The sequence below is a fragment of the Protobothrops mucrosquamatus genome, unplaced genomic scaffold, assembly GCF_001527695.2.
Source record: "Protobothrops mucrosquamatus isolate PMUCROS unplaced genomic scaffold, P.Mucros_1.0 scaffold2304, whole genome shotgun sequence".
In the NCBI taxonomy this organism is placed as follows: Eukaryota; Metazoa; Chordata; class Lepidosauria; order Squamata; family Viperidae; genus Protobothrops; species Protobothrops mucrosquamatus.
In genome coordinates, this window is record NW_015388390.1 from 252686 (window position 1) to 275958 (window position 23273).

The 23273-nt window shown below is 42.4% G+C and overlaps 2 protein-coding genes across 2 annotated transcripts; one reads left to right on the forward strand and one right to left on the reverse strand.

Annotated features, from left to right (window-relative positions):
• Positions 1-432: 432 nt before the first annotated feature.
• On the reverse strand, positions 433-9120 carry CUNH16orf89 (chromosome unknown C16orf89 homolog). The gene is made up of 9 exons (XM_029285828.1): positions 9076-9120; positions 8791-8917; positions 6976-7125; positions 5067-5214; positions 3142-3256; positions 2463-2598; positions 1728-1832; positions 803-865; positions 433-503 (listed from the first exon to the last, which is right to left on the reverse strand). The coding sequence occupies exons 1-9, from the start codon at positions 9118-9120 to the stop codon at positions 433-435; spliced, it is 960 nt and encodes a 319-aa protein (XP_029141661.1).
• A 2292-nt stretch (positions 9121-11412) lies between these two features.
• ALG1 (ALG1 chitobiosyldiphosphodolichol beta-mannosyltransferase) lies at positions 11413-23165 on the forward strand (the record flags this gene model as incomplete). The annotated part of the gene is given in 8 exon segments (XM_015824649.1): positions 11413-11632; positions 13689-13766; positions 15221-15324; positions 16642-16790; positions 19224-19313; positions 20193-20300; positions 21721-21845; positions 23127-23165. Coding segments are annotated over 8 exon segments (913 nt in total), but the record flags the coding sequence as incomplete, so codon positions are not given.
• Positions 23166-23273: the final 108 nt, after the last annotated feature.

The following is a 23273-nucleotide window of genomic DNA, read 5'->3' on the forward strand; positions in this document are numbered from 1 at the left end:
TAAAGAAAGAAAGACAGTAGAACAAGCTTTTTTTCAGATGAAGTCAGAAGTTTCTTTTAGGAAAGTTGCCCAGAGAGAGTTGGGTTTAGACTGTAATAAAGAAAGGGGCGATTATCGATTGACTAGTTGATATTATAAGGACTTCTTATTAGTACTTACATTAGGGCACAACTGAAAGATATGTAAATATAATTGCTGACGATTGAAAGATGGTTTAGCAAAACTTTTGTAGATGTTACACGCACAGTTTGTTATACTTTGTCCTGTTAAAGAATATATTTTAAGTTTCTGTTTTTCTTTCTGTAACATAAGGTAATACTGGTGAAGTCAGGGAAGTTGAAGTATGTCCATTTTTGTTTTTAAAATGTATATTCAGTAAAATTGGTAAAAAAAAGAAAAGAAAAAAGAAAGAGGTCCAAAGATGGACCATCATTAGGAGCTGTGTAAGAGGAAGCTCCCAAGTGCTCCAACAGCCACAGCAGTGTTATGGGAAGAGCAGACACCTGCAATGAAAAGAACATAGAACATAGAATCATAGAGCTGGAAAGGACCTCAGAGGTCATCTAGTCCAGCGGTCCCCAACCTTTGCAGCTTTGAGGGGGGGGAGAGGGGAACCGGGCCGCACAAGCAGCTGGCTGGCGTGCATGTGCATGCACACACAGCTTGGCTGCATGCGCATGTGCGCGCGCACAGGCCCACCGCGCGCGCAGGCTCATGCTGCGTGCGTGCATGTGTGCGCCACCCCACGGCTCACTAGACTAGACAAACCCAATTCCGGTGTCCCAGTTACCAAGAGTTTTACCTTCAATAAGTTTCTCGGATCTCTTAGTCCTTCTTCTCACTTGGCCCCCATCATTGGAAGAAGCTAGTAGATTGAGAGAAGAAATGAATCATTTGCTGGAAAAAGAGACTAGTATTATTTCTTTGGGAATCGAATCCTAAAATTCAGGATGCTATATCTCTGTTTTTATACGTTATCATTTCTTGCATTTGCCTAAGTAGTTCAATACTCAAAACACTGGTGTAGGAGATGACCAGGCTGAACCTGAGGGAGGGGTCAAGAGAGTCACCAGTCTTGAGACTTTTCATGCCCACAAGAGATTTAAGTCCAGCTCACCTTGAATTCCATTGGCTCTTATCCATAGCAATAGCATTTAGACTATATTCTATATTGGCCCATAGTGCTTTACAGCAAAGGTCCCCAACCTTTTGGGCACCAGGGACCAGTTCCGTGGAGAGAGGTTTTTCCCCGGACCGGAGGGTGCGTGGTTTTGTGTGCTGCCTGCATCCTGTGGATGGGGCTTTGCTTGTTTGTGCGGACCGGTTGCTGGCATGCTGCTGCCCGGTACTGGTCCACGGACCGGGGGTCGGGGACCCCTGCTTTACAGCAACCTCTGGGTGGTTTACAATGTCGAACTGTTATTTGCATAATATCCTCCAACAATCCAGGTCCTCATTTTACCGACCTCAGAAGAATGGAAGGCTGAGTCAACCTCGCGTCCCATCAGGAACAAACTCCAGGCTGCGGGCAGAGCTTGCCTGCAATACTGCATTTTGTCCACCAGGGCTGCTAATGAGCTGCAACTCACTTAAGAACTGCCTCATTTAGCAATGGAAATGTTGAGCTCAGTTATGGTCATCAAGTCAAGGACTACATATTCCTCATCTGGATATTTTTTGACAAAACGCAAGTCGCTGATGCCCCTGAAGCCGTACAATCTACTTACTGTACATCCAGAAACATCCATTTTCCTGTTTCTGCCAGCTGAGAATGCAATCAAGCCAGGACGTCTGGAAGAAATCTGAGAATCCAGCTAGCCCACAAAACATGACTGTGAGGAAAGAAGATGCAGGTTGATTGGTGATCTGGTTAGCGCAACTTGAGGATTAAGAGAGAGAAAAAGCTCTATTCCTTACAAAATTAAGCAAGGACTGGAAACTACCCACTTATTTTGAAGAGATCAATGGCTGTGTGTATCCTAGATGAAGCTAAGTCCAAAAAGTGCTAGAGAATTCCTGGAAGCCTGGCACTCAATCTAATCGGCCATCAACGGGCACATAAAGATAAGCAACATTTGTACGCCATTTAAAAGAGGAAATTTAAAAAACTAAGAAGGAAACAAACAGGCCAGAACACACCCTCTCCAGCAGCCAATCCCCAGATAAGCAGGGATTAACCTCAGGATTAATACCAGACCAACAATCAAGCAATAAATAATGTTCCAATCAAGGAATTACCAACTCAGACAAACAATCAAACAGTAAACAATCAAACCATTCAAAAAACTACCAAGAAGAAAACAACACTCCAGCCAACACTGGCATGGCAAGGAACTTGTAAATAAATAGAGAGCAAATCCCACTCCTTTCCAGCACTGATGATGTTAGCTAATTGGGTCATGAAATGACTGCAAGAAAACAATCAAGCTCAGAGAGCGCCAAGCGCCCCACGGATCACTTACTGTTCTCTGTAAAGACGTCTCCAAAATTGTCGATCAGATTGTTCTTTTCAAGATTGCGATTGGCTTGCATCATCAAATCACAGAACACGTTTTCATAATATTGGCTATTTTGGAAGAGAGAATTCGGGCACGATTGCTAGAGGGGGAAAGGTGAGAATATAAAGAAAGGCGGGATAAAATATTGATTGATTGGTTGCTTCCTCTTGCTAACCCAAATGTTCCAGTGGTACCACAAAGCAATTGACAGATGAAAATTAAGAAAAGATAAAGCTTTTAAAAATGCTTTTAAAGCATAAAATATCTGATTCAAAATACAGATCGGAAATAAAATTATTGAAGTAAAAATTAATGCACTTAAAATTTCTGCAGGTGGAGCTTACAAACTTACTGGGTTGTTTTTTTTTTCCAAATTTGGCAACTTTAAGATGTTGGACTTCAACTCCCAGAATTCCCCAGCCAAGTCCACAACCTCTACACCTCCCCCCCAACTCTTTGCCCTTCTGTCCAAAATCTTTGCAAATGGATTAAAGATCTCAGAACATTCAAAATTCCTTCCTCTTCATCCTATGATTATCGTTCTAACCACCCTGGCAACGTGATCCAGAGTCACCGTGTGTAAATTGGGCAGCTATATACGTTTGTTTAATAAACAAACGAACAAACATGGACACTCTCTTACCATCTTGGCAAACAGAAAGTAAAAGAGTTGATGGGACAGCGAATAACCATAGCAGTGAGTGTTTATCATGAGACTGGTGCAATCGTCGGGAATCCAGCATACATCTGCATCCTCCCTGTTGAAGGAAGATAAAACTCAGATAAGACTTCCTGCCCACTGTCAAGGATGAAACTTTGGCAGCTACATGCCTCTGCGTTTAGAGTAAGAGGGAAAGGTATTACTTTGGAGTGGATTAGATGGAGAAACAAAACTTCTATGATTCAGCTGAAGACTGTGAGAGCCTGAAACCTTTTCAAGGACACCATACAAGGTGTGGATTTGAAGCAGACGGTTCCCATAACAAACTGAACTTGTTTATATGGACTACGTGAGACGTTGGGGGTTTGGCTAGGAAAATTATTGTTTAAGTCTATGAATTGGAGTTGGAACCTCAGAGTTAGTTTTGCTTCGACATACCCATGCAGTGTATTCAATAAATAGCAAGATTTCTGGAGGCCATCATTGCAATGTCCCAGGGACACGTGATAACCATTTGTGATGTTTCCAGCTGGCTTCTGATAAGCAAAATGGGGGGGAAGCTGGATTCACTTAACAACCATATGATTCACTTAACAACTCAGTGATTTGCTGAATAACTGTGGCGTAAAAGGTTGTAAAATTGGGGATGAATTATTTAACAACCACCTACTTAATAACAGGAATTCTGGACTCAGTTGTGGTTGTAAGAGCTTTGGGGACGCAGTGATTAGAATGCAGTACTGCAGCTTCTGCCCATAGCCTGGAGTTCCATCCTGACTGGCTCAAGGTTGACTCGGCCCTCCGTCCTTCCAAAGTCGGTAAAATGAGGACCCAGATTGTTGGGGGAAATATGCTGACTGTAAACTGCTTAAAGAGGGCTGTGAAGCATTGTGAAGCAGTATATAAGTCCAAGTGCTATTGCTATTGTTATTGCCCGCCCTTCCTTCCTTCCTTCCTTCCTTCCTTCCGATCCTGACTGGCTCAAAGTTGACTCGGCCCTCCATCCTTCCGAGGTCGGTAAAATGACCCAGATTGTTGGGGGCAAATAATGCGGACTCTGTAAACCGCTTAGAGAGGGCTGTAAAGTGGTATATAAGTCTAAGGGCTTTTGCCATTGTAAGTCAAGGACTACCTGTATCAGTTTTAAATCGAGCAATGTATTGCTTGATTAACCTGCTTTGTATATAATTAAATAGGTGCTCCACAACACAAAGTTTATGAGTGGAACATGCCAGGGATTACCAAATTGTTTTGGCTAACAGCCCTTCTAAAAATTTTGGGAAAATATCATTGGCATATCCTAAACACTGCTTAGTACTTAGAACAGGCCAATTCTTATCAGCTGTTGCATCAGAGCAGAGTGTCCTTGATCTGCTCTTCAGAGGCGCCAGACCCAATTCCAGCCTTGGGGATGATGGGAATTGCTACCTTAATATATTTCGGGAAGTCTACAGACCGTCCTTGACCTACGAGCGAAATTCTGACCAGTTCCCATTGTTGACCAAGGGGGTTCTTGAGGGAGTCATACCTGATTTTATGACCCTTTTGCCAGTTATTAAACAAATCCCTCCTATTTTTAAATGAATCAAGCACTCATTAAGGAAATCCACTTTCCCCCCATTGACTTTGCTTGTCAGAAGCCAACTAAGGAGGTCACAAATGGTGACCACAGGACCCTAGGAAGCTGCAACCATCAAAAATATAGGCCAGTTGCCAAGAGCCCCAACTTTGATCAAGTGACCGTGGGGATACTGTGATGTTTGCTAGTCCAAGGACTGACTCCTAAGTCACTTTTTTCAGTGCTGTTGTAACTTCGAACAGTTACACAAATGGTTGTAAGTCAAGGAGTAGCTGTTTTGGAGGAGAAGGTACCCTAGATAAGAGGAAAATCGAAGCAAAATACCTACTGTGTTCCTAATACTGCTGAGAGGCAAAAATCACTTTTTTTATAATCCAGACAGGGGCCGCTTGTTAGGGAATAAGGAATAGACTCATTAATCTTTCTCCATTCCCGAGGGACCTTCCAAAATCCTGGCTTTAAAACTGGAGCAAAGGCTGAGGGGGGAAAAATGGGAAAGAGAGAAAGCCATGCTTGAGACTCTGAATAATTCAACTCATCATCTGAGAGTGTTGGAAAAACGTGGTTACACTAGCTCAGGGGTAGGCAACCTTGGCTCTTTTATGACTCGTGGACTTCAACTCCCAGAATTCCTGAGGCAGCATGGCTCAGCTTGGAAACCTCTCCCTTTCCCCTCAGCATGGCTGGCTCAGGAATTCTGGGAGTTGAAGTCTACGAGTCATAAAAGAGCCAAGGTTGCCTACCCCTGCACTAGCTGATCCAGATTTTTCTTGCCTCTGTAAATAACATTTATAAAAATATATACAAAAAATTAACACGATATATTTGCATGCAAGAAAGTCCCAGACTTATTTCCCTGGCTTTCAAATTAGATTCCAGAGCTAGGAAGAGCAATTATCTCATTCAGAATAAAATAATCTCCTGTATTCCTTTGGCAGAAGTGGATAATTGCCTTTCCCAGGGTAGATATGTAGTCCCCAAGCTCTCCTTTGTATCTCTCAGAGTCTCCTCTAACAACAATTGTTGAAAATCATTGCAAGCTTCTGGCTGTTTTGTGCCAAACGCTCCCCAAAGGTATAACGGAAGCCATAAAACAAATGCATCATTGCTTAAAATAATGAAGAAATCCCAAGCACAAAGCAAGTAACATGGATGACGAGCTGGGGAGGGCTATCCTGACTCCACGCTAATACGTATGTATGTATGTATGTATGTATGTATGTATGTATGTATGTATGTATGTATGTACCTATGCATTTATTTATTTATCTCCTGCCTTTTATTATTTTTATAAATACCCCAAGGCGGCGAACATACATAATACTCCTTCTTCCTCCTATTTTTCCCAAAATAACAACCTTATGAGGTGAATTCGGCTGAGAGAGAGGCCCTGGTCCAAGGTCAGCCAGCTGGCTTTCATGGCTAAGAAGAAACTAGAACTCACTGGCCAAAAGTCACCTGGCTGGTTTTCATGGCTGAGCAGGACTAGAACTCACCGTCTCCTACTTTCTAGCCTGGTGTCTTAACCACTAAACCAGGGGTAAGCAACCTTGGCTCTTTTATGACTCGTGGACTTCAACTCCCAGAATTCCTGAGTCAGCATAGCTGACTCAGGAATTCTGGGAGTTGAAGTCCACGAGTCATAAAAGAGCCAAGGTTGCCTACCCCTGCACTAGACCAAACTGGTTCTCTAGTTTACATCACTAGCAAACTCCCACACCTGTTAAGGAACAACTCTTGGCAATGAAAACTTTTCTTTCCCAGACTTATGAAATGATTCACATCAATCAATCAATCGTGTTTATTACAGCCATAAGGCCAGACATAATCAAAATATAACAGCAGTGACAATTTTACTTCCATGTGTACAGAACATAAAACCATAAAACCATCAATGTATTATAATCCGAAATTCTCAAAATAAAACGTCATGTTAAAATTTTTCAGACCTTAATAATGGTGCGACGTATTGTACAAATGGTGGCACAACATTGGGCAACCTGAATTGATATTTTCGGATCCTTATCCGAAAGTAGCAACTTTAGATAAAATTCATATCCCCTACCTGGAAACCTCTTCAATATCGGATATTTAAGAATCTGTCTAGGGTCTTTATATAAAGAACAATGAAGCAGCATATGGCGTTCACATCCATCTTCTGTATCTAGGGAGACATGGGCACCTACCTTTCCCAACCATGGTTACCTAATTCTACTGAAATAACATTTCACACCTACCTTTGTGGAAAACGGGATCCTGTTTTTCAACGTCTTGGGTTGCCTCCTCTATGAAAGTCAACAGCTTCTGCTTCAAAAGCTGGATTCTCTGCCACTCCAGGGTTAATTCCGGCCGCCACAGCCATCTCTCCAGGACCGTCTTCAAATGTGCTGGAGGTTTGCAGAGGGAGGAAAAAGAGATGGGATTCACACCGTAGTATCTCGGAAGTAAAAAGAGAGAGAAGAAACCCAACCGCTGGAATGACACGAATGGGATGTGACGCATCACAACGCTTTTCAATTAATTTTGGTGTTTTTTTGAGGGAGACGGAAATGTAACACCAAGACCAGATTGATTGATTGATTGATTGATTAAGTGCCATCAGATCATCTTCGATTCCTAGCGACCACAAAGATTTCTCCAAGAAGGGGATGGCACCAGAATATTTGACAGACTAGATCTTCTTGGAGTCTGGAAGGAGCTGAGCTATGAAATAAACACTACAACGACATTAATGCAGCCTTTTCCCCATCTGAAATGGATTTGCATTTCTATCCCTTCACGACAACTGCAGTTCTTGAATCTCTCCCATCATAAATTTCCCAAACAGTCATTTCTAGATTTATTTATTTAGCATATGGCACATACAGAGGTCATGCAATCATTGATATACCAACACTAATAAAACACATTTTAAATACAAACACAACTGTAAGTGTTAGCAGCTCAGACTGTCATCTTTATTTAGGTGACATCAGAACAGATCAGACTCCCGACTTGTCATTCTGCCCTGCCCATTTCTAGGAATCACATCCGATTTCCAAGCTTTCCTTGATCACATCCATGTTCCTCTTCTACTGCCTTCCTTTCTTCTTTGTCCCATCAACACAATCGGCCTTTGTAGTCTTTCATCCACCTGTATGACATCCTCAAAACGACGGGAGTTTCAGCCTGTCCCCCAACTAACCTTCCAACTTTCAATAACCATCTTCAAACCACTGGTTTAAAAGCGTCTGTCTCCTTTCTCTTCCTCTTCCTCATTCTCCAGCTTTCGAACACAAGAACACTTTAGTTCTTGTGATTTTTGTTATCCTCCAAGTGCGTTCATCACACGTAATTTTATCCCACTTGTCACTGTCTTCCTCTTTTCGGTTTGTCTCCCCCTTACTTCTCCCTCACAATTTCCCACTTTATGTGTTCCCCAGCCCAAGGACACAAAACACCCAGCTTCCTTTAACTGAAGAACAGAGTTGGAAGGGACCTTGGAGGTCTTCTAGTCCAACCCCCTGCTCGAGCAGGAAGCCCTATACAAGTTCAGACAAATCGTCGTCCAATCTCTTCTTAAAAACCTCCAGTGTTAAGAGCACCCATAACTTCTGGAGGCAGGTTGTTCCACTGGTTAATTGTTCTAACTGTCAGGAAATTTTTCCTTATTGCTAGGTTGCTTCTCTATTTGATTAGTTTCCATCCATCGTTTTTAAAAAAGTAAATGCCGCTTTCCTTTCATATTCCTCAAAAGCTGTCTTTTACCATGTGCATCCCAAGCCTTCCACCCATGCCTAAAAGCAAAGAGGGATAGAGATCCCATTTGCATTCTTGCACTTATGGAACATAGAAGATAGAATAATAGGATTGGAAGGGACCTTGGAGGTCTTCTAGTCCAACCCCCTGCTCGAGCAGGAAGCCCTATACAAGTTCAGACAAATCGTCGTCCAATCTCTTCTTAAAAACCTCCAGTGTTAAGAGCACCCATAACTTCTGGAATCAAGTCGTTCCCTTCTTTGCAGTCAACTTTTAAGTTTAATAAGAACCCCAGCAGTGGCTAAAACTGGTACCTTCCAAGACAGTGTATCCCAGCACCGCATCTATGTTGATTTTGTCGTGTTTTTCACCCAGGAACGTAACTGCCTTCTCCAAGGCAGAAATGATAGCTTTTCTCCTATCTTCCTCACAAGAGGAGCTCTGCAGGTTTGCGAGACAGAACAACAGCAAAAATGCAAACATCAGCATTTTTACATTGGGGCAGGAGAAAGCAACAGAGGCTTTTTATAGTTCCTGGGAAAAACCTCCACACCTCTCTTTGTCCTCCTTAAACCTCTTTATATGTAGGATTTGTGTACACGAGCACCCATGTCACAGCCCAAGAAGCTCTGATTGACAGCCATGAGTCACCAACTTTCAGCTCTATATTCTTTACAAGAAATCATTAAAGTTCTTCCAGGGGCCAAATGACATTTTGTTGATGGATGGAAGTAGCTCAAAAGTCATTTGGAGTTGAGTGACATACAAGTCCTAGACAAGGAAACAAACTGATGGGGGGGGGGTTGGTATAAAAATTATTGAATGTCTTAAAAAAGAAGATAAACACTGAAAAAAACTAACACAAAGTAAGAAAAGAAAGGGAGAAAAAGGAGAAATAAAAGGGCAAAGGTACACAAAGAAAAGATAAACAGAAAGGTGTCTCCAATTTCTTTGCTGCAAATACAAACTGGATTACAAAATTACCTCTTTGGAAAAAAGCTTTATTTCTTTCATTATCTAATATTTTCCAATCACCAGGACCATAAATCATGTCCATTTTTTTCTGCTTCATGCAAAAAAATCCCTAAGGATTTTCCAGTCAGCAATAAAGCAAACCACTGTCTTTTCTTTAATTAAATTAGTCAAGTTTCATCAACTTCAACAACCATCCCTCCTTTGTAGACAGTACCGAATCTTTTCACTTTTAAGCAAATAGAAATCTTGCATCAGTTGTCAGGTATCTAAGCAAAACTCTGTGATTGCTTTTCCAGCTGTTTATTCATTGAACCCAAAAGAAAAATCTCTAGTTTCAATTGTACATTAGTCTTCAAAATCTTTAAAATCTTCTGGCGTAGTGCATGTATTTGGATCCAAAAATTGCTGGTTTTCTTGCCCCTCCGTACATCATCATAATATGTTCCTTCGTGTTGTTCACATTTCCAGCACAAATTTCTAGTACTTAGTTGAAATAAATTGTTGTTGTGGCATTCACAACAAGAAAAAAACGCACAGCTCTTAACGTGACCAAGACTGACTAACACTGACCTAGTTAGAAGAGAATATATGTAACTCAGGGTTGAACTGTGGGGTCTTTGATGCTCTCCCAGCTTGATTGTTTCTGTGTACACATTTCATTACCCAACTGGGTAACATCATCAGTATCGGAAGGCTGTGGGGATTTCCTCTTTGTTTAAATACAGGTTTAGCCCACTCCCTTCTAGCACTGATATGACCTAATTTGGTACTGAAACGTCTGCAAAAATACCCAAGCTTAGAGAGCACCAAGGACCCCACTGATCTAACTGATGGGAACTCTTAAGCTTCTGCCGCTCCTCACCCATTGCAGCAACCCCCTGAAAGGGGGTCTTAGATGGATTACACCTTGAAGGAGAATATTTGTAATTCAGGGTTGAAAATGAGGGGTCCTTGGTGCTCTCTGAGCTTGATTGGTTTCTTTCAATGGTGGGATTCAGCCGGTTCGCACCACTTCAGCAGAACCGGTAGCTAATTTTTTGTTGTCCAGGTCCAGAATGGACTTCTGGAAGCAGCATCCACACAGAGAACCGGTTGTTGACATATTTGAATTCCACCACTGGTTTCTTTCATTATCCTAACTAGGTAACATCATCAGTGCTAGGATTAATAGAATAGAATAGAATAGAATATGGAATGGAACGGAATAGAATAGAATAGAGTAGAACAGAGTATAGAATAGAATAGAATAGAATAGAAAAGAAAATGGAATGGAACGGAACGGAACAGAGTAGAGTAGAGTAGAGTAGAGTAGAGTAGAGTAGAGTAGAGTAGAGTAGAGTAGAGTAGAGTAGAGTAGAGTAGAGTAGAGTAGAGTAGAGTAGAACAGAGTATAGTATAGAATAGAATAGAATAGAATAAAGAGCTGGAAGGGACCTTGCAGGTCATCAAGTCCAGCCCCCTGCTCAAGCAGGATATCCTATATCAATTCAGAAAAAAGTTTCTCCAATCTCTTCTTGAAAGCTTCCTGTGATGAAGCTCCCAGAACGTCTGAAGGCAAACTGTTCCGTTGGTTGATTGTTCTCACGGTCAGGAAATTTCTCCTTATCTCTAGGTTGAATCTCTCCTTGATCACTTTCCATCCTTTCTTCCTTGCCTGGCCTTCAGGTGCAGTTACACCTGAACTTACACCTTGCCCTTGGATTCTCCCTCTCCACGAGAAGGCATATTTGGATGGAAGTCTTTCCTCCCCCCCCTTTTGCATCCCCCCCTCCCCCGCTTTGGCACTGATAAAAAGGACGAGGAGACCCAATCTTCCATTCCAGCGGCGCTCTACCTTTCAACCTACGGAATCGTGTTGCAGTTCGTCCTCCCGGCCGGCAGGGCGGCCGCGGCGGCGTCCCGACGTGCCTCGCGGCGCACCCGGGAGCCGCTCCGCGCGGCCTCTCGCCGCCTCTCCCAAGATGGAGGCCGGCGATTGGCTGCTCTCGGGGTGGGCGCTGCTGCTGCTGCTGTTCCTGGCGGGGGCCTGGTGGTCGTTGCGGCCCCCGAAGCGGCCTGCCGACGTCGCGGGACGCGTGGCCGTGCTGGTGGTGGGCGACCTGGGCCGCAGCCCCCGCATGCAGTACCACGCCTTGTCGCTGGCCCGTCGCGGCCGCCGCGTCGCTTTCATCGGCTACGCGGGTGAATCTTCCTCCCGAGCCCGAGAGGCGGCGGGCCGAGGCCCGGGAGGCCGCCTTTCTTCCCGCAGCGCCTTCTCCCCGAAGCTGGAGCCGGGCTGCCTTGTCCTACTACAGCTCCCAGCAGCCCCGGCCAGGGCGGCCGTGCGCGAGGGATGCTGGGAGTTGTGGTTCCGCAGCCGTGGAAAGGCCCGCCTGGGTTCCTCCCCAACCTGGCGCCCTCCTCCAGTAGGGGAGTGGGAGCCTGCGAGGCCATGGTCTTCTGACATGCTGGGGAGGATGGGGGTTGTAGTGCCTCCCCCTGGAGGCTTCTGCCTTCTTGCTGGGGTGGGTGGGAAGGTCAGAGGAGGAACCCTTCTGAATATTTGGGGTACAACTTAAGTGTTAGTAGTAGTAGTAGTAGTAGTAGTAGTAGTAGTAGAAGAAGAAGAAGGAAGAAGAAGAAGAAGAAGAAGAAGAAGAAGAAGAAGAAGAAGAAGAATTGGAAGGGACCCTGGAGGTCATCTAGTCCAGCCCCCTGCTCAGGCAGGAAACCCTATACCATTTCAGACAAACGGTTGTCCAGTCTCTTCTTAAAATTTTATTTTAGGGTTTCCATTTTTCAGGGGTTTTGCATACTTTTTATTTAGATTTCTGGCTCTCTTTCCTTTCTTGACCATCCCTCAGGTTCGGATCTAATCTCTGAAAAGTTTTTTTGCCCATCGCCAACAAAATTGCTGGATGCAATTGGTTTGCACTTTGGGTATTTAAAATTGCAGAAGCAACAACTGCCAGCCCTTGATTGAGAAAATCAAGGCATTTTTTGGGGTGGAGGGGGAGTATGAGACAGCCAAAATTAGCAGAATTAATCAACTGATGTGCAAGCTTACTGACCGGAAAAAAAAACCTGGCAGGCAACAAAGGAACAGAGAGCCAGTTTTCTTAAGATTATTCTAGATATTACTTATTACAGTGACATCCTCCCACAATGTTCTTTGGCTCCTCCTGCTTCCTTTATGATATGTTTTCTTTTGAACCTGACTTACTGCTGCCATCATCTCAAAACCAGGCCAAAGGGATGGGGCAGCCAAGCTATTTCTGAAAAGCTTGTGTGTAAACTCTAGCTATGCTTAATCAGAATACAATTAGTCACGGAAGTAATGTGAGATTTGTTTGTTTTTTAATTAACCTGCCCTGTTTAGACTAGGAAGAGAAGCATAATTGTTCCTGTCTTTCATCTGGTTGATGGTTTCACAATAATAAGTTACAGCAGTAGTCTTCAGCGCTCATTTCTTTCTTTGAAGTGGGTCAGATACCTGCCACAAGGCAGATCACATTGAGAAGATCATTTAGGGCAGAGATCTCTTTATTCATTATTTCAAAAAGCTTTCTAGCCTTCTACAGAACATAGAATTATAGGAATGGAAGGGACCAGAAAGGTCTTATGGTCCAGCCTCCCTGCTCAAGGCAGGAGAACTTATATCATCCCAGTCAAATGATTGTCTGGTCTAGTTTTAAAAACCTACAGTGAAATGCAAACTTTAATTTGGATTCCTGATCTGAGAAATTTAGACTCAATATCTAGAGCACATGGTCCTGGACAGCTACTAGTGCAGCCCCACAAAATTGTAAACTTTTAATATTATTATGTGGTTTATATACATTAGCTATATTATATATTTTATATGTGGCCCAAGATGATTCCTCTTCACTCAGTATCACCCAGGGAAGCCAAAAGATTGGACAACCATGGTCTAGACCAGGGGTCTTCATACTTGGGGATTTTAAGACTTGTGGACTTCAACTCCCAGAATTCCGGCTGGATGGATGACGAATTCTGGGAGTTGAAATCCACAAGTCTTAAAAGTTGCCAAGTTTAGAGACCCCTGGTCTAGAGACTCAATAAATTGTCCCATTCCAGCTCTTAAGAATTACACTTATTTGTTACTAATGGAGGCTGGAGAAGTTTTTATACATGTTTTTTCTCTAATTGACCGGTGAGGAATTGACTTCAAAGCTTCTGATTGTTCTTCTTGGAAATTCTGGACAAAATCTCCTAGCACTATTTGCTTTTCTTTCAGGCACAAAACCACACAATGAGATCATCAGCAATGAAAACATTGAGATTGTTCCCCTTACGGAGCTCAAAATCTGGCAAGGTAGGATGAACGTTGCGTCGTTTCATTTATGTACTTAACCTGCGGAAAAACTGACGTCGAGTCAGACCAAGTTTATTTGTACAGAAATGTTGCAGAGATCTGAATAATCCTTTTATTCACCAGTCTTTTCTCTCCCTCCTCTGACTCTTTCTTTGCTATTTTTGGCAAGACCAGCGAGGAAGAAAGGGCATAAAAACAATGAAGTGTTGATCAAAGCATATCAGCACTAGTCATCAACGAGTACAGTCAGTGCCATCTCTGGACTCTAACCTGGATGAAATAACTCCAAACAATCTGCCATCTTTTGGATCTTCTGCAGGTGAAGCTCGTCCACCTTCTCCACAACCTTTTTCCCTTTCAAGGGGAGGTTGGAGACTGGATGGATATTGTCAAGAAGTATCCAAAGACTTGGGCTGGCATGTGGTGTTTTCTGGTCAATTCCACCAGGCACAGCCCTTTTCAGTCTGAGGACATTCCGCGTGACGGAATATTTTGCAGTGTTCAATTTTAAGTAGAACATTGAAGGTTCTGCATTTGAACATCTCGTCATGCTTTTCAGCTACAGGTAGTTCTTGACTTACGGCCACAGTTGAACCCAACATTTTTGTTGCTACGCAGGACGTGAATTTTGCCCCCTTTTACAAATCTGGCCACACTTGTTAAGCAGTCACTGCAGCTGTTAAATGTTTATGGAGATTCTCAGTCAGCCAAGCCAGGGTTGTCCCAAAGGTACTTTTTTTTTTTTAAAGAGGGAACTGGAGTTCCTGGTTTTCCGTTTAAGATGTTTCCCTTCTCATCCAAGAAGCTTCTTCAGCTCTGGCTCTTCAAAGAAAAACAAGAAAGTCCAGCTGCCTCTTGAAAAAGCACCCTTGGGACTGCAGTTGTTAAGTGACTCTGGCTTCCCCCATTGACTTGGCTTGTCAGAAGGTCGCAAAAGGGGGTTGCGTGGCCCTGGGACACCGCAACCGTCATAAATACATGCCAATTGCCAAGCGTTTGAATTTTGATCACATGACTATGGGATGCTGCAACCGTTGTGTGAAAACGGGTCACGGGGTTTAGAAGACCAGATCCTGAAGTTGAAACTCAAGTACTTTGGCCACCTAATGAGAAGGAAGGACTCACTGGAGAAGAGCCTGATGCTGGGAAAGATGGAGGGCAAGAGAAGAAGTGGACGACAGAGAAGGAGGTGGCTGGATGGAGTCACTGAAGCAGTAGGCGTGAGCTTAAAGGGACTCCAGAAGATGGCAGAGGACAGGAAGGCCTGGAGGAATGTTGTCCATGGGGTCGCGATGGGTCGGACACGACTTCGCAACTAACAACAACAAAGTGGTTTTTTTCAGTGCCATTATAACTTCAAACAGCAAACGAAACGAAGGGCTGTAAGTGAGGATTATCTGCATCCAAACGTTACTGAGCATCGAGCCTTGACCAGAGTTTCTTTTCCTTTGCAGTTGGGCCCAGGTTTTTCCAGTATATCATAAAAGTGATTGTGCAGAGTTTCCAGCTGTTGTACACTCTGCTAAGGATTGCTCCACCAGGCTGTGTGCTTCTCCAGGTATGCACACTTCCAGGTTTTAACACCCATCTTGCCTCCTACCTCTATTTAAACCATAGCATCGGTCCAGCTTTTTTAAAAGAGTCATAAAGATTGCTGAGAAGTGCAAGTTTAACTTAGTTTTTATTTGACTGCCATCCTGTAAGGACCTGCCCCAGTTGATCCCATTAAGGTTAAATCAAAAAGAACTTTTACTGAGAGATAGTGGATGCAGAGAAGTCAGGCGGAATCTGAAGGTCCCGCTCAAAGTGCAAAACAATTCTTTCATTTTCCCCCAAACTCAACCCCCCCACCAGTCCACCAGCAGCCAAAATGATGCCCCAAGTTTGTTTTGAGAATGTTGAGATGCTGGGTAGATAACAGATCATTTTCAGGGCACGAGGACCTTGGAACCAGCCTGGAATTGGTGGGGAAGGAGTCTCTTTCTTCTCCAAAGACATTCCCCCTTCCTAATTCCCAAGCGGTTACAGCAGAAGCGAAAGCATGCAAAGAATGGCAGAAACTTCCCCCCCCCCAACAGAACGGCAGGACATCAGCATGGTGGACCTGACACATCCTGTGAATAGTGTATCGAAAGGTGCAGGTGTAGGTGTTATTTTATAAAGAATATAAAATAAGTATGCGCCCTATATGGGCTAACAGAAGATGTTATGATTACAGCGTTGGAACGGAGAGAGAGTTGGATATCTCAAGAATAACTCACACAATCTATGGATGCAATGTTTAAATATTGTTCTCCTTGCTGCTCTTAAGAGTTTATGATATAAAGTTTGCAAGAAGAAAGAGAAAGCCCAGACATCTCATGTAGAAAGGATTGAAGGATTGGGAATTTTGGGGTTTCCAAGTTAAAATGAGCTATACTGCAGCTTTAGCCATGGGGCTTACGACTGCTGGGAATTATGGTTCAGGAATATTAGACTGGTTGTAGGTGACTCACCTGGGTTAAGTGGGGAAAGGAGGGTCCCTTCGCTGGCGTTGAGTTGGTATTCTGGAAAGAAATGACTATCATAAGCCGGTTTGGTCTGGTGGTTAAGGTGTCATGCTAGAAACCAGGAGTCAGTGAGTTCTAGTCCTTCCTAAGGTATGAGAGCTGGGTGTCTTTGAGCCAATCTCACAGGGCTGTTGCTGGGGGGGGGGAATAGGAGGAGGAAGGAATATTAGATATGTTCGCTGCCTTGAGTTGTTTATAAAAAATAATAAAAGCGGGATATAAATAAAATAAAATAAGGAGAGGGTGTGTGGGTAGAGAAATTAGAAAGGAACCGATCTCATTTACTGGGATTGTTCTGAAATATTTTCTCTTCTCCCCATAACCAGAATCCGCCCGGTTTGCCCAGCATTGCGGTCAGCTGGATGTTTTGCCTACTGCGAAACAGCAAGCTAATAATCGATTGGCACAATTATGGGTACACTCTAATGGGACTGACTCATGGGAAAAAACACCCGATCGTCCGGATTGCAAAATGGTGCGTTCAAGACTTTTGATATTTACGGGGTACAGGTGACCATTGCAAAGTGATCCAGTGAAATCTGATTTCTTTTCAGAATGTCGCAAAATAATCAGGTAGGTCTCTTACCTGTTCCTGCCAGGTCCCACTGGGTGTTTAAACACTCATTAAGGAGGTGATGGTGGACTCTTCCTTTTTTAACAAAAGGTGCCAAAGCCACATTTTTATGGCTTGTTTCTCTCTTGATCTTCCTAAGAGAACAAAATATTACTGAAAACAGTTCACTTTCCCTGTAGAGAGAGAGAGAGAAATATACAGGTGGTCCTCGACTTACGACCATAATTGAGCCCAACGTTTCTGTTGCTAAGCGAGACAGTTGTTAAGTGAATTTTGCCCCCATTTTACAACCTTTCTCGCCACAGTTGCTAAGTGAACCACCGTAATTGTTAAGTTAGGACCGCAGTAGTTCAGTGAATCCGGTTTCCCATCGACTTTGCTGGTCAGGAGATCACAGAAAAGGGGGAATCACATGACCCCGGGACACTACGACCGTCATAAATAGGAGTCAGTTGCTGAGCATATGGATTTTGATCACGTGCACATATGGGGATGCCTGCAACGGTCGTAAGTGTGAAAACCGGGCATAAGTGCCGCTGTGACGTCAAATGGTCCTTAAACGAACTGTTGTAAGTTGAGGACTATCTGTCTTTGTATTTCCAGGTTGGAAGAATTTCAGAAAGTGTCTGGCTGCATGCTTAACACCTAAGTACACGTCCGAAAGTTGCTCCCACATTCATAACTGCCTGTATTTTGGTATCTGGAAAGCAGCGGTTTCTGACTTGAGGACTGTGCGTGCTTTGAGAATAATTTACTGATTGAAGATTTTTAAATATTTTTAAATTTTTAAAATGTGTATGCTGCCCACCTTGTAGTTTGAAGCGATTGAGCAATGTATAAGAAATAGATTGCATGGGCATTGCCTTGCTTTGCTGTTGATTAAAGTTGCCCTCTCTTTTTTTCAGGTTTCTTCAGCAGCCTGAAAAAAAACATACTGTGGCATCAAGAAGTCAACTCAGTTAAAGTTAGTAGAATTCTTAATGCAGTACAACATTCCCCCCCCCCCCCAGTTTTCAGGGAAGCTTGACTGTATGTGTGTATGTATGTATGTATATATGTATGTATGTATGATGGGTGAAGGACCCAGTCTACCAAATACAAAGCAATCTGCTCTGCGTTTCGCTCCAGTCTAGGAGCATCTTTTGCAGGCAGACATCACTACTGTGATAACTGTAAATTCAAAATTTTGTGGCTGACAAAGAGTTAAAGGGAGAGTAGTATAGCTATTTCAGACTCTTTAGCTTTATGACTTAGCTGATGAGAGCTAAAGAACTTGAAATAGCTATACTAGTCTCCCTTTAACTCTTTGTCAGCCACATAATTTTGAATATACACACACACATATTTTCAAAATGTGGATTGCTGACAAAGAATTAAGGGAGAACTGGAATAGCCATTTCGAACTTTTTAGTTCTTTTCAACCAGACATACCCTTCTGAGATTCGAACCTGGGCTGTCTGCATGTTAGGCAGATGTATTAACTTTCCCATATTTGGGCCGACAGGGTGCACCAAACTCAAGACACACACACATATATATATATACATACACATACACACACACACACACACACACACACACACATATATATGTCAAATAGTTTAGACTTGTATGTATGTATGTATATGTATATATGTGTGTGTGTTTGTGTGTGTATTATATGTCTTTATTTTTACAAGAGAAAAAGGACAGGAAGAAAAATTGAAACAATAGAAAAAGGATAAAGGAAGGAAAACAGCGGCAACAAAATTAGATCTAGAGGTCATTAAGTATTTTAGATTAGAAATTAGATATTTTCAAGAAAAGATTACTGCATTTCGTTATCCGTATAGGTAGCCCCTTCTGATCATTCAATTAGCGATTATTTGAAGTCCTAACGGCACTGAAAAAAAGTGATTTATGACTAGTTCTCAGACGTATGACCATGGCAGCATCCCCACGGTCACAGGATCAGTACTCAGGTGCTTGGCAACTGGCGTGTATTCTACAACGGTTGCAGCATCCCAGAGTCATGTGATCACCATCTGTAACCTTTCCGGTCAGTTTCCAGCAAGCCAGATTTGCTTAATGGCTATGTGATTCATTTAACTGCAGTGATTTGCTTAACAACTGTGGCAACAATGTTGTAAAATTGGGCACAACTCATTTAATGACTGCCTTGCTTAGCAATAGAAATTCTGGTCCCAACAGTTGTCGGAAGTCAAGGACTACATAATTTTCATCTATAAACATTTCATTTTTTTTAAAGAAACTGTGGGGGAAACCTATATTTCTATACAAACATCTAAATGAAATTATTAGTTTCAGTAGCAAGTTAATTTTAATTTCTTTTAGGTATGAAGAATTATTTGGCTCCTTGTCCAACTATAATATTTGTGTGACCAACGCAATGAAAGAGGATCTTCAAATGAACTGTAACATCAGGTACTTCAGTAGTTTAAAATTACTTTAGTTATGACATTGCTGTCAACTTATCTGATCCTTTTAATTACAGAGGGTATTTTGTATTTTTTTTTTAAAAAAAAAATACTTTTCAATATCTAATCTAAACCATTTTTAAAAATGCTGCTCAAAATCTAAACTATTTTCACCACTGTCTTCTTGTAATAAATGGCTGGATCTATAAACATTTAAGCAGACACATCAACTCCAAGGAAGATTCCCTGTTTTTTAAGCTTAAGCTTTTCCCATTACACCTCAAAGGAGTGATTTCTGGTTTCTAGAATTATTAGTATTTTGTTCAGCAGGGTAAACAGATGTAAATTAAAGACGTATGAATTCTTCCAAGTAGATAAGATATATTTCTGAATGTATATCTTTATGACATATGTATTTCTTTGGTCTTAGTATCTTAGTCAAATATTCTGAGCATTGTTTTTATTTTTAAAAAAGAGTACGTAGATCAGTGTAAGTGGTCATTGAGAACAGTGTCATGCAATGCACAAATATTTCATTCTGGATATTTGTGAAGGGCCTGCATCTCTCCAGCCTCTATGATCCCTGAATCAATGTTTATGGCTGGTCCTCTACAAACTGCATGGAGTCACTGTATGCAGTCTACAACTTTAATAAACAAATAAAGTAAACATTCAAGTACGTCAACTTGCAAATATGATGCCTGGGCATTCTTTAGCTGTTTCATAATATATATCTTCTCGCCCAGGAAATCTCCTAGCTCACCTATCTCATTTTACATATGACTTTTACATTTTCGATGAAGTTGAAATTATTCTTTTTGTCCCCTTAAAACTCTCTTCAAGTTTTATTGATATGATTTAACCATTAAAACCTGTTGCGTTCTAGAGCAATAACCCTGTACGACAAGCCAGCATCTTTCTTTAAGGAAACACCCCTGAGCCAACAGCACAAATTGTTCATCAGGCTCTCCGAAGACTATGCTCCTTTTAAAGCGTGAGTTAAAACCTGTTCCGTTTGTACTCTCTTAAATGAAAAAAACAGGCCTCATTTGAAACCTGTCTCTGCTTCTAAGTATTGTGCCTTCTTAAATATTGTGGCATGTTTACAGGTAGTCCTCCACTTATGACCACAGTTGAGACTGGAACTTTCATTGCTAAGCGGCCCTTAAATGAATGATCATGTGACTGCACCTATTTTTTTGATTTTTTCTTTTTTGCTGTTAAGCAAAATTACGTGGTTATTAAGTGAATTTGACTTCCCCCAGTCACTTTGCTTGTTGGAAGTCAGCTGGGAAGATCACATAAGAACGCCAGAGCACTGCTACCATCGTAAACGCATGCCAGTTGCCAAGCACCCAAATCATGATAATTTGATAGTGGGGATGCTGCGACGGTTGTAAGTGCGCGGACCGGTTGGCGGTAAGTCACTTTTTTCAGCTCTGCCATAACTTCGAATGGTTTCCAAGGGAGTGGTCATAAGCTGAGGACTCTCCGTATCTGCAGTGCCTCATTTAAAGCTATTGGATCTTGGATATTAGAGCCCTGGTGGCGCAGTGGTTAGAATGCAGGCTTGCAGGCAAACTCTGCCCACTGCCAGGATTTTGATTCTGGTCGGCTCAAGGTTGACTCAGCCTTCCATCCTGAGGTTGGTAAAACGAGGACCCAGATTGTTGGGGGCAAATATGCTGACTCTGTAAACTGCTCAGAGAGGGCTATAAAAGCACGGTGGACTGGTATATTAGACTAAGTGCTATGGCCCTTCCTTCCCTCCCACCCTCCTGCCTCCCTGCCTCCCTCCCTCCTTCCTTCCCCCCCTCCCCCCCTCCTTCCTTCCTTCCTTCCTTCCTTCCCAGTGGTTAGAATGCAGCATTACAGGCTGACTCTGCCCACAGTCAGAAGTTCGATCATGACTGGCTCAAGGATGACTCAGCCTTCCATCCTTCTGAGATTGTTGGGGACAATAGGCTGACTCTGTAAACTGCTTAGAGAGGAGTGTAAAGCAGTGTGAAGTGGTATATAAGTGCTATTGCTACCCATAGGTAACAAAAGGATGCAAACAATTTGGTCCTTTGTAAAACTGGAATGCACACGGGGAGTGATTGCCAATTAATGGATGGCTCCTCCTTTCCATATGAACATTCATCTCTGCCTGATATCCACTCCATTAACAAATTAATAAGCTTGAAACCCCGACTCTCAGATGGTGTCATAGGTGTGTTAATCTACAGTAGCCAAAAGTCAGGATTATTATCTGAATCTCCCAAATGGTTCATTCAGTAAATCGGCTAAGGTTGCTATGTGGAAGGGCTCTGTTGCCTCATTGACTATCCTGAGAGTTGTGTGTTTTGTACAGAGGTGCGTGTCTATGTGTGCATTTGCTAAGAACATCCCCTGGCTAATTTTTGTGTTCTCAGGGTGGAATCCTTCCCTCCAGATCATGTTGAAAGATCTGCCTTTACCCAGTTTGATGCCATCAGTGGAAGTGCCACACACCGTCCAGGCCGACCAGCTCTCCTTATTAGCAGCACCAGTTGGACAGGTTTGACTCTATATCTTGTCATTGAAGTAAGCCATGCTTAGTTAAATAAAGCACACTTAGCTGAATGTTCACAACATGCTAGATTCCAACCCAATATAACCCAACCCAATCCAATATAACCCAACCTAACCCAATATAACCCAACCCAATATAACCCAACTCGATATAACCCAACCCAATATAACCCGACCCAACCCAATATAACCCAACCCAACCCAATATAACCCAATCCAATATAACCCAACCGAATATGACTCAACCCAATATAACCCAACCGAATATGACCCAACCCAATATAACCCAACCCAGTATAACCCAACCCAACTCGATATAACCCAACCCAATTTAACCCAACCCAATATAACCCAACCCAACCCAATATAACCCAACCCAACCCAATATAACCCAACTCAACCCAATATAATCCAAACCAAGCCAACCTCACTGTGGATTAGGATAGTGTATGGCTCCAGGTGTAATCTTTGAAAGAGTCTGCATGTTCATCTCAGAGGTTTGTGATGATTCTGGACCATTCTGCTCTCTGTGGCAAGAGGAATTAAAAATAAGCTTTATGATTGCCTTCCATCCCCTCTTGGCTTAGCTGGCATGCAAGTAGAATGATCAAATAGAAACTTAATTATCATAGGGTTCATATAGCCATTGCTGAGATTGCTTGGCTGTGTTGTCCATGTATATTTCAAGATTGCAATGTAAATTTAACAATTTGTAGTTTAAAATTTTGTTATTGCTCTGTGACTTGATCCACGGCTGTCTGAGTTGTTCTGAATTGACATCCACAAGAAGACAGTTCCTCTCTCATATACATCCGTCATACACACTCAAAAACCAACAACTTTGCTTGGTGGATTTTAATCCCTATCTAGAGATGAGAATTGAGCATGATTTGAATTTCCAGGCTGGTGTAGATGTCCTCAAATACCAGATTGTCTCATCAAATTTGAATGTGGTTCTTATTTTCTGGCTCAAGATTTGTTAGCAGAGCTGGCCTTTTCTCCATGTAGATGTAGGATTAATTAATTAATTACATTTAGAACATTTCCGTTTGATGGGAGGTGAATTTGTTCTTCCTTGGGCCTCATAACTAAAATGGGACACCAACCAGTTGCTCTTAAGATATAATATGTATAGATGAACTTTCTCCAGTTGGTAGTCTCCATACGCTTTGGGATTATCATCACCAACTTTTTCAGCCAGCCTAATGAAATTGAATTTATAACCATGATATTTGTGTAATAATTTCTTGTTCTTTTCTTTTTCTAGAGGATGAAGATTTTTCCATCCTGTTAGAAGCTTTAAAAGGTGAGCTGTCAAGAAAGCTTTTAGAGTTTCTTAAAAGCCAGCCATCTTCACGGTGAATCAACTAGTGATTTCTCCTTCGCTGCTCTGCCTGGAAGAGATCAGGTTAAG

Excerpts from the sequence above, each read along its gene's own strand:
- CUNH16orf89 (XM_029285828.1), bottom strand. The coding sequence starts at position 9,120 with ATGGCTGTCAATCAGAGCTTCTTGGGCTGTGACATGGGTGCTCGT. Across the intron at positions 8,918-9,075 it reads GCTGTGACATGGGTGCTCGT|AGCTCCTCTTGTGAGGAAGA; the intron begins GTACACAAATCC and ends GCAAACCTGCAG. Across the intron at positions 2,599-3,141 it reads ACTTTCTGTTTGCCAAGATG|CAATCGTGCCCGAATTCTCT; the intron begins GTAAGAGAGTGT and ends TTCCCCCTCTAG.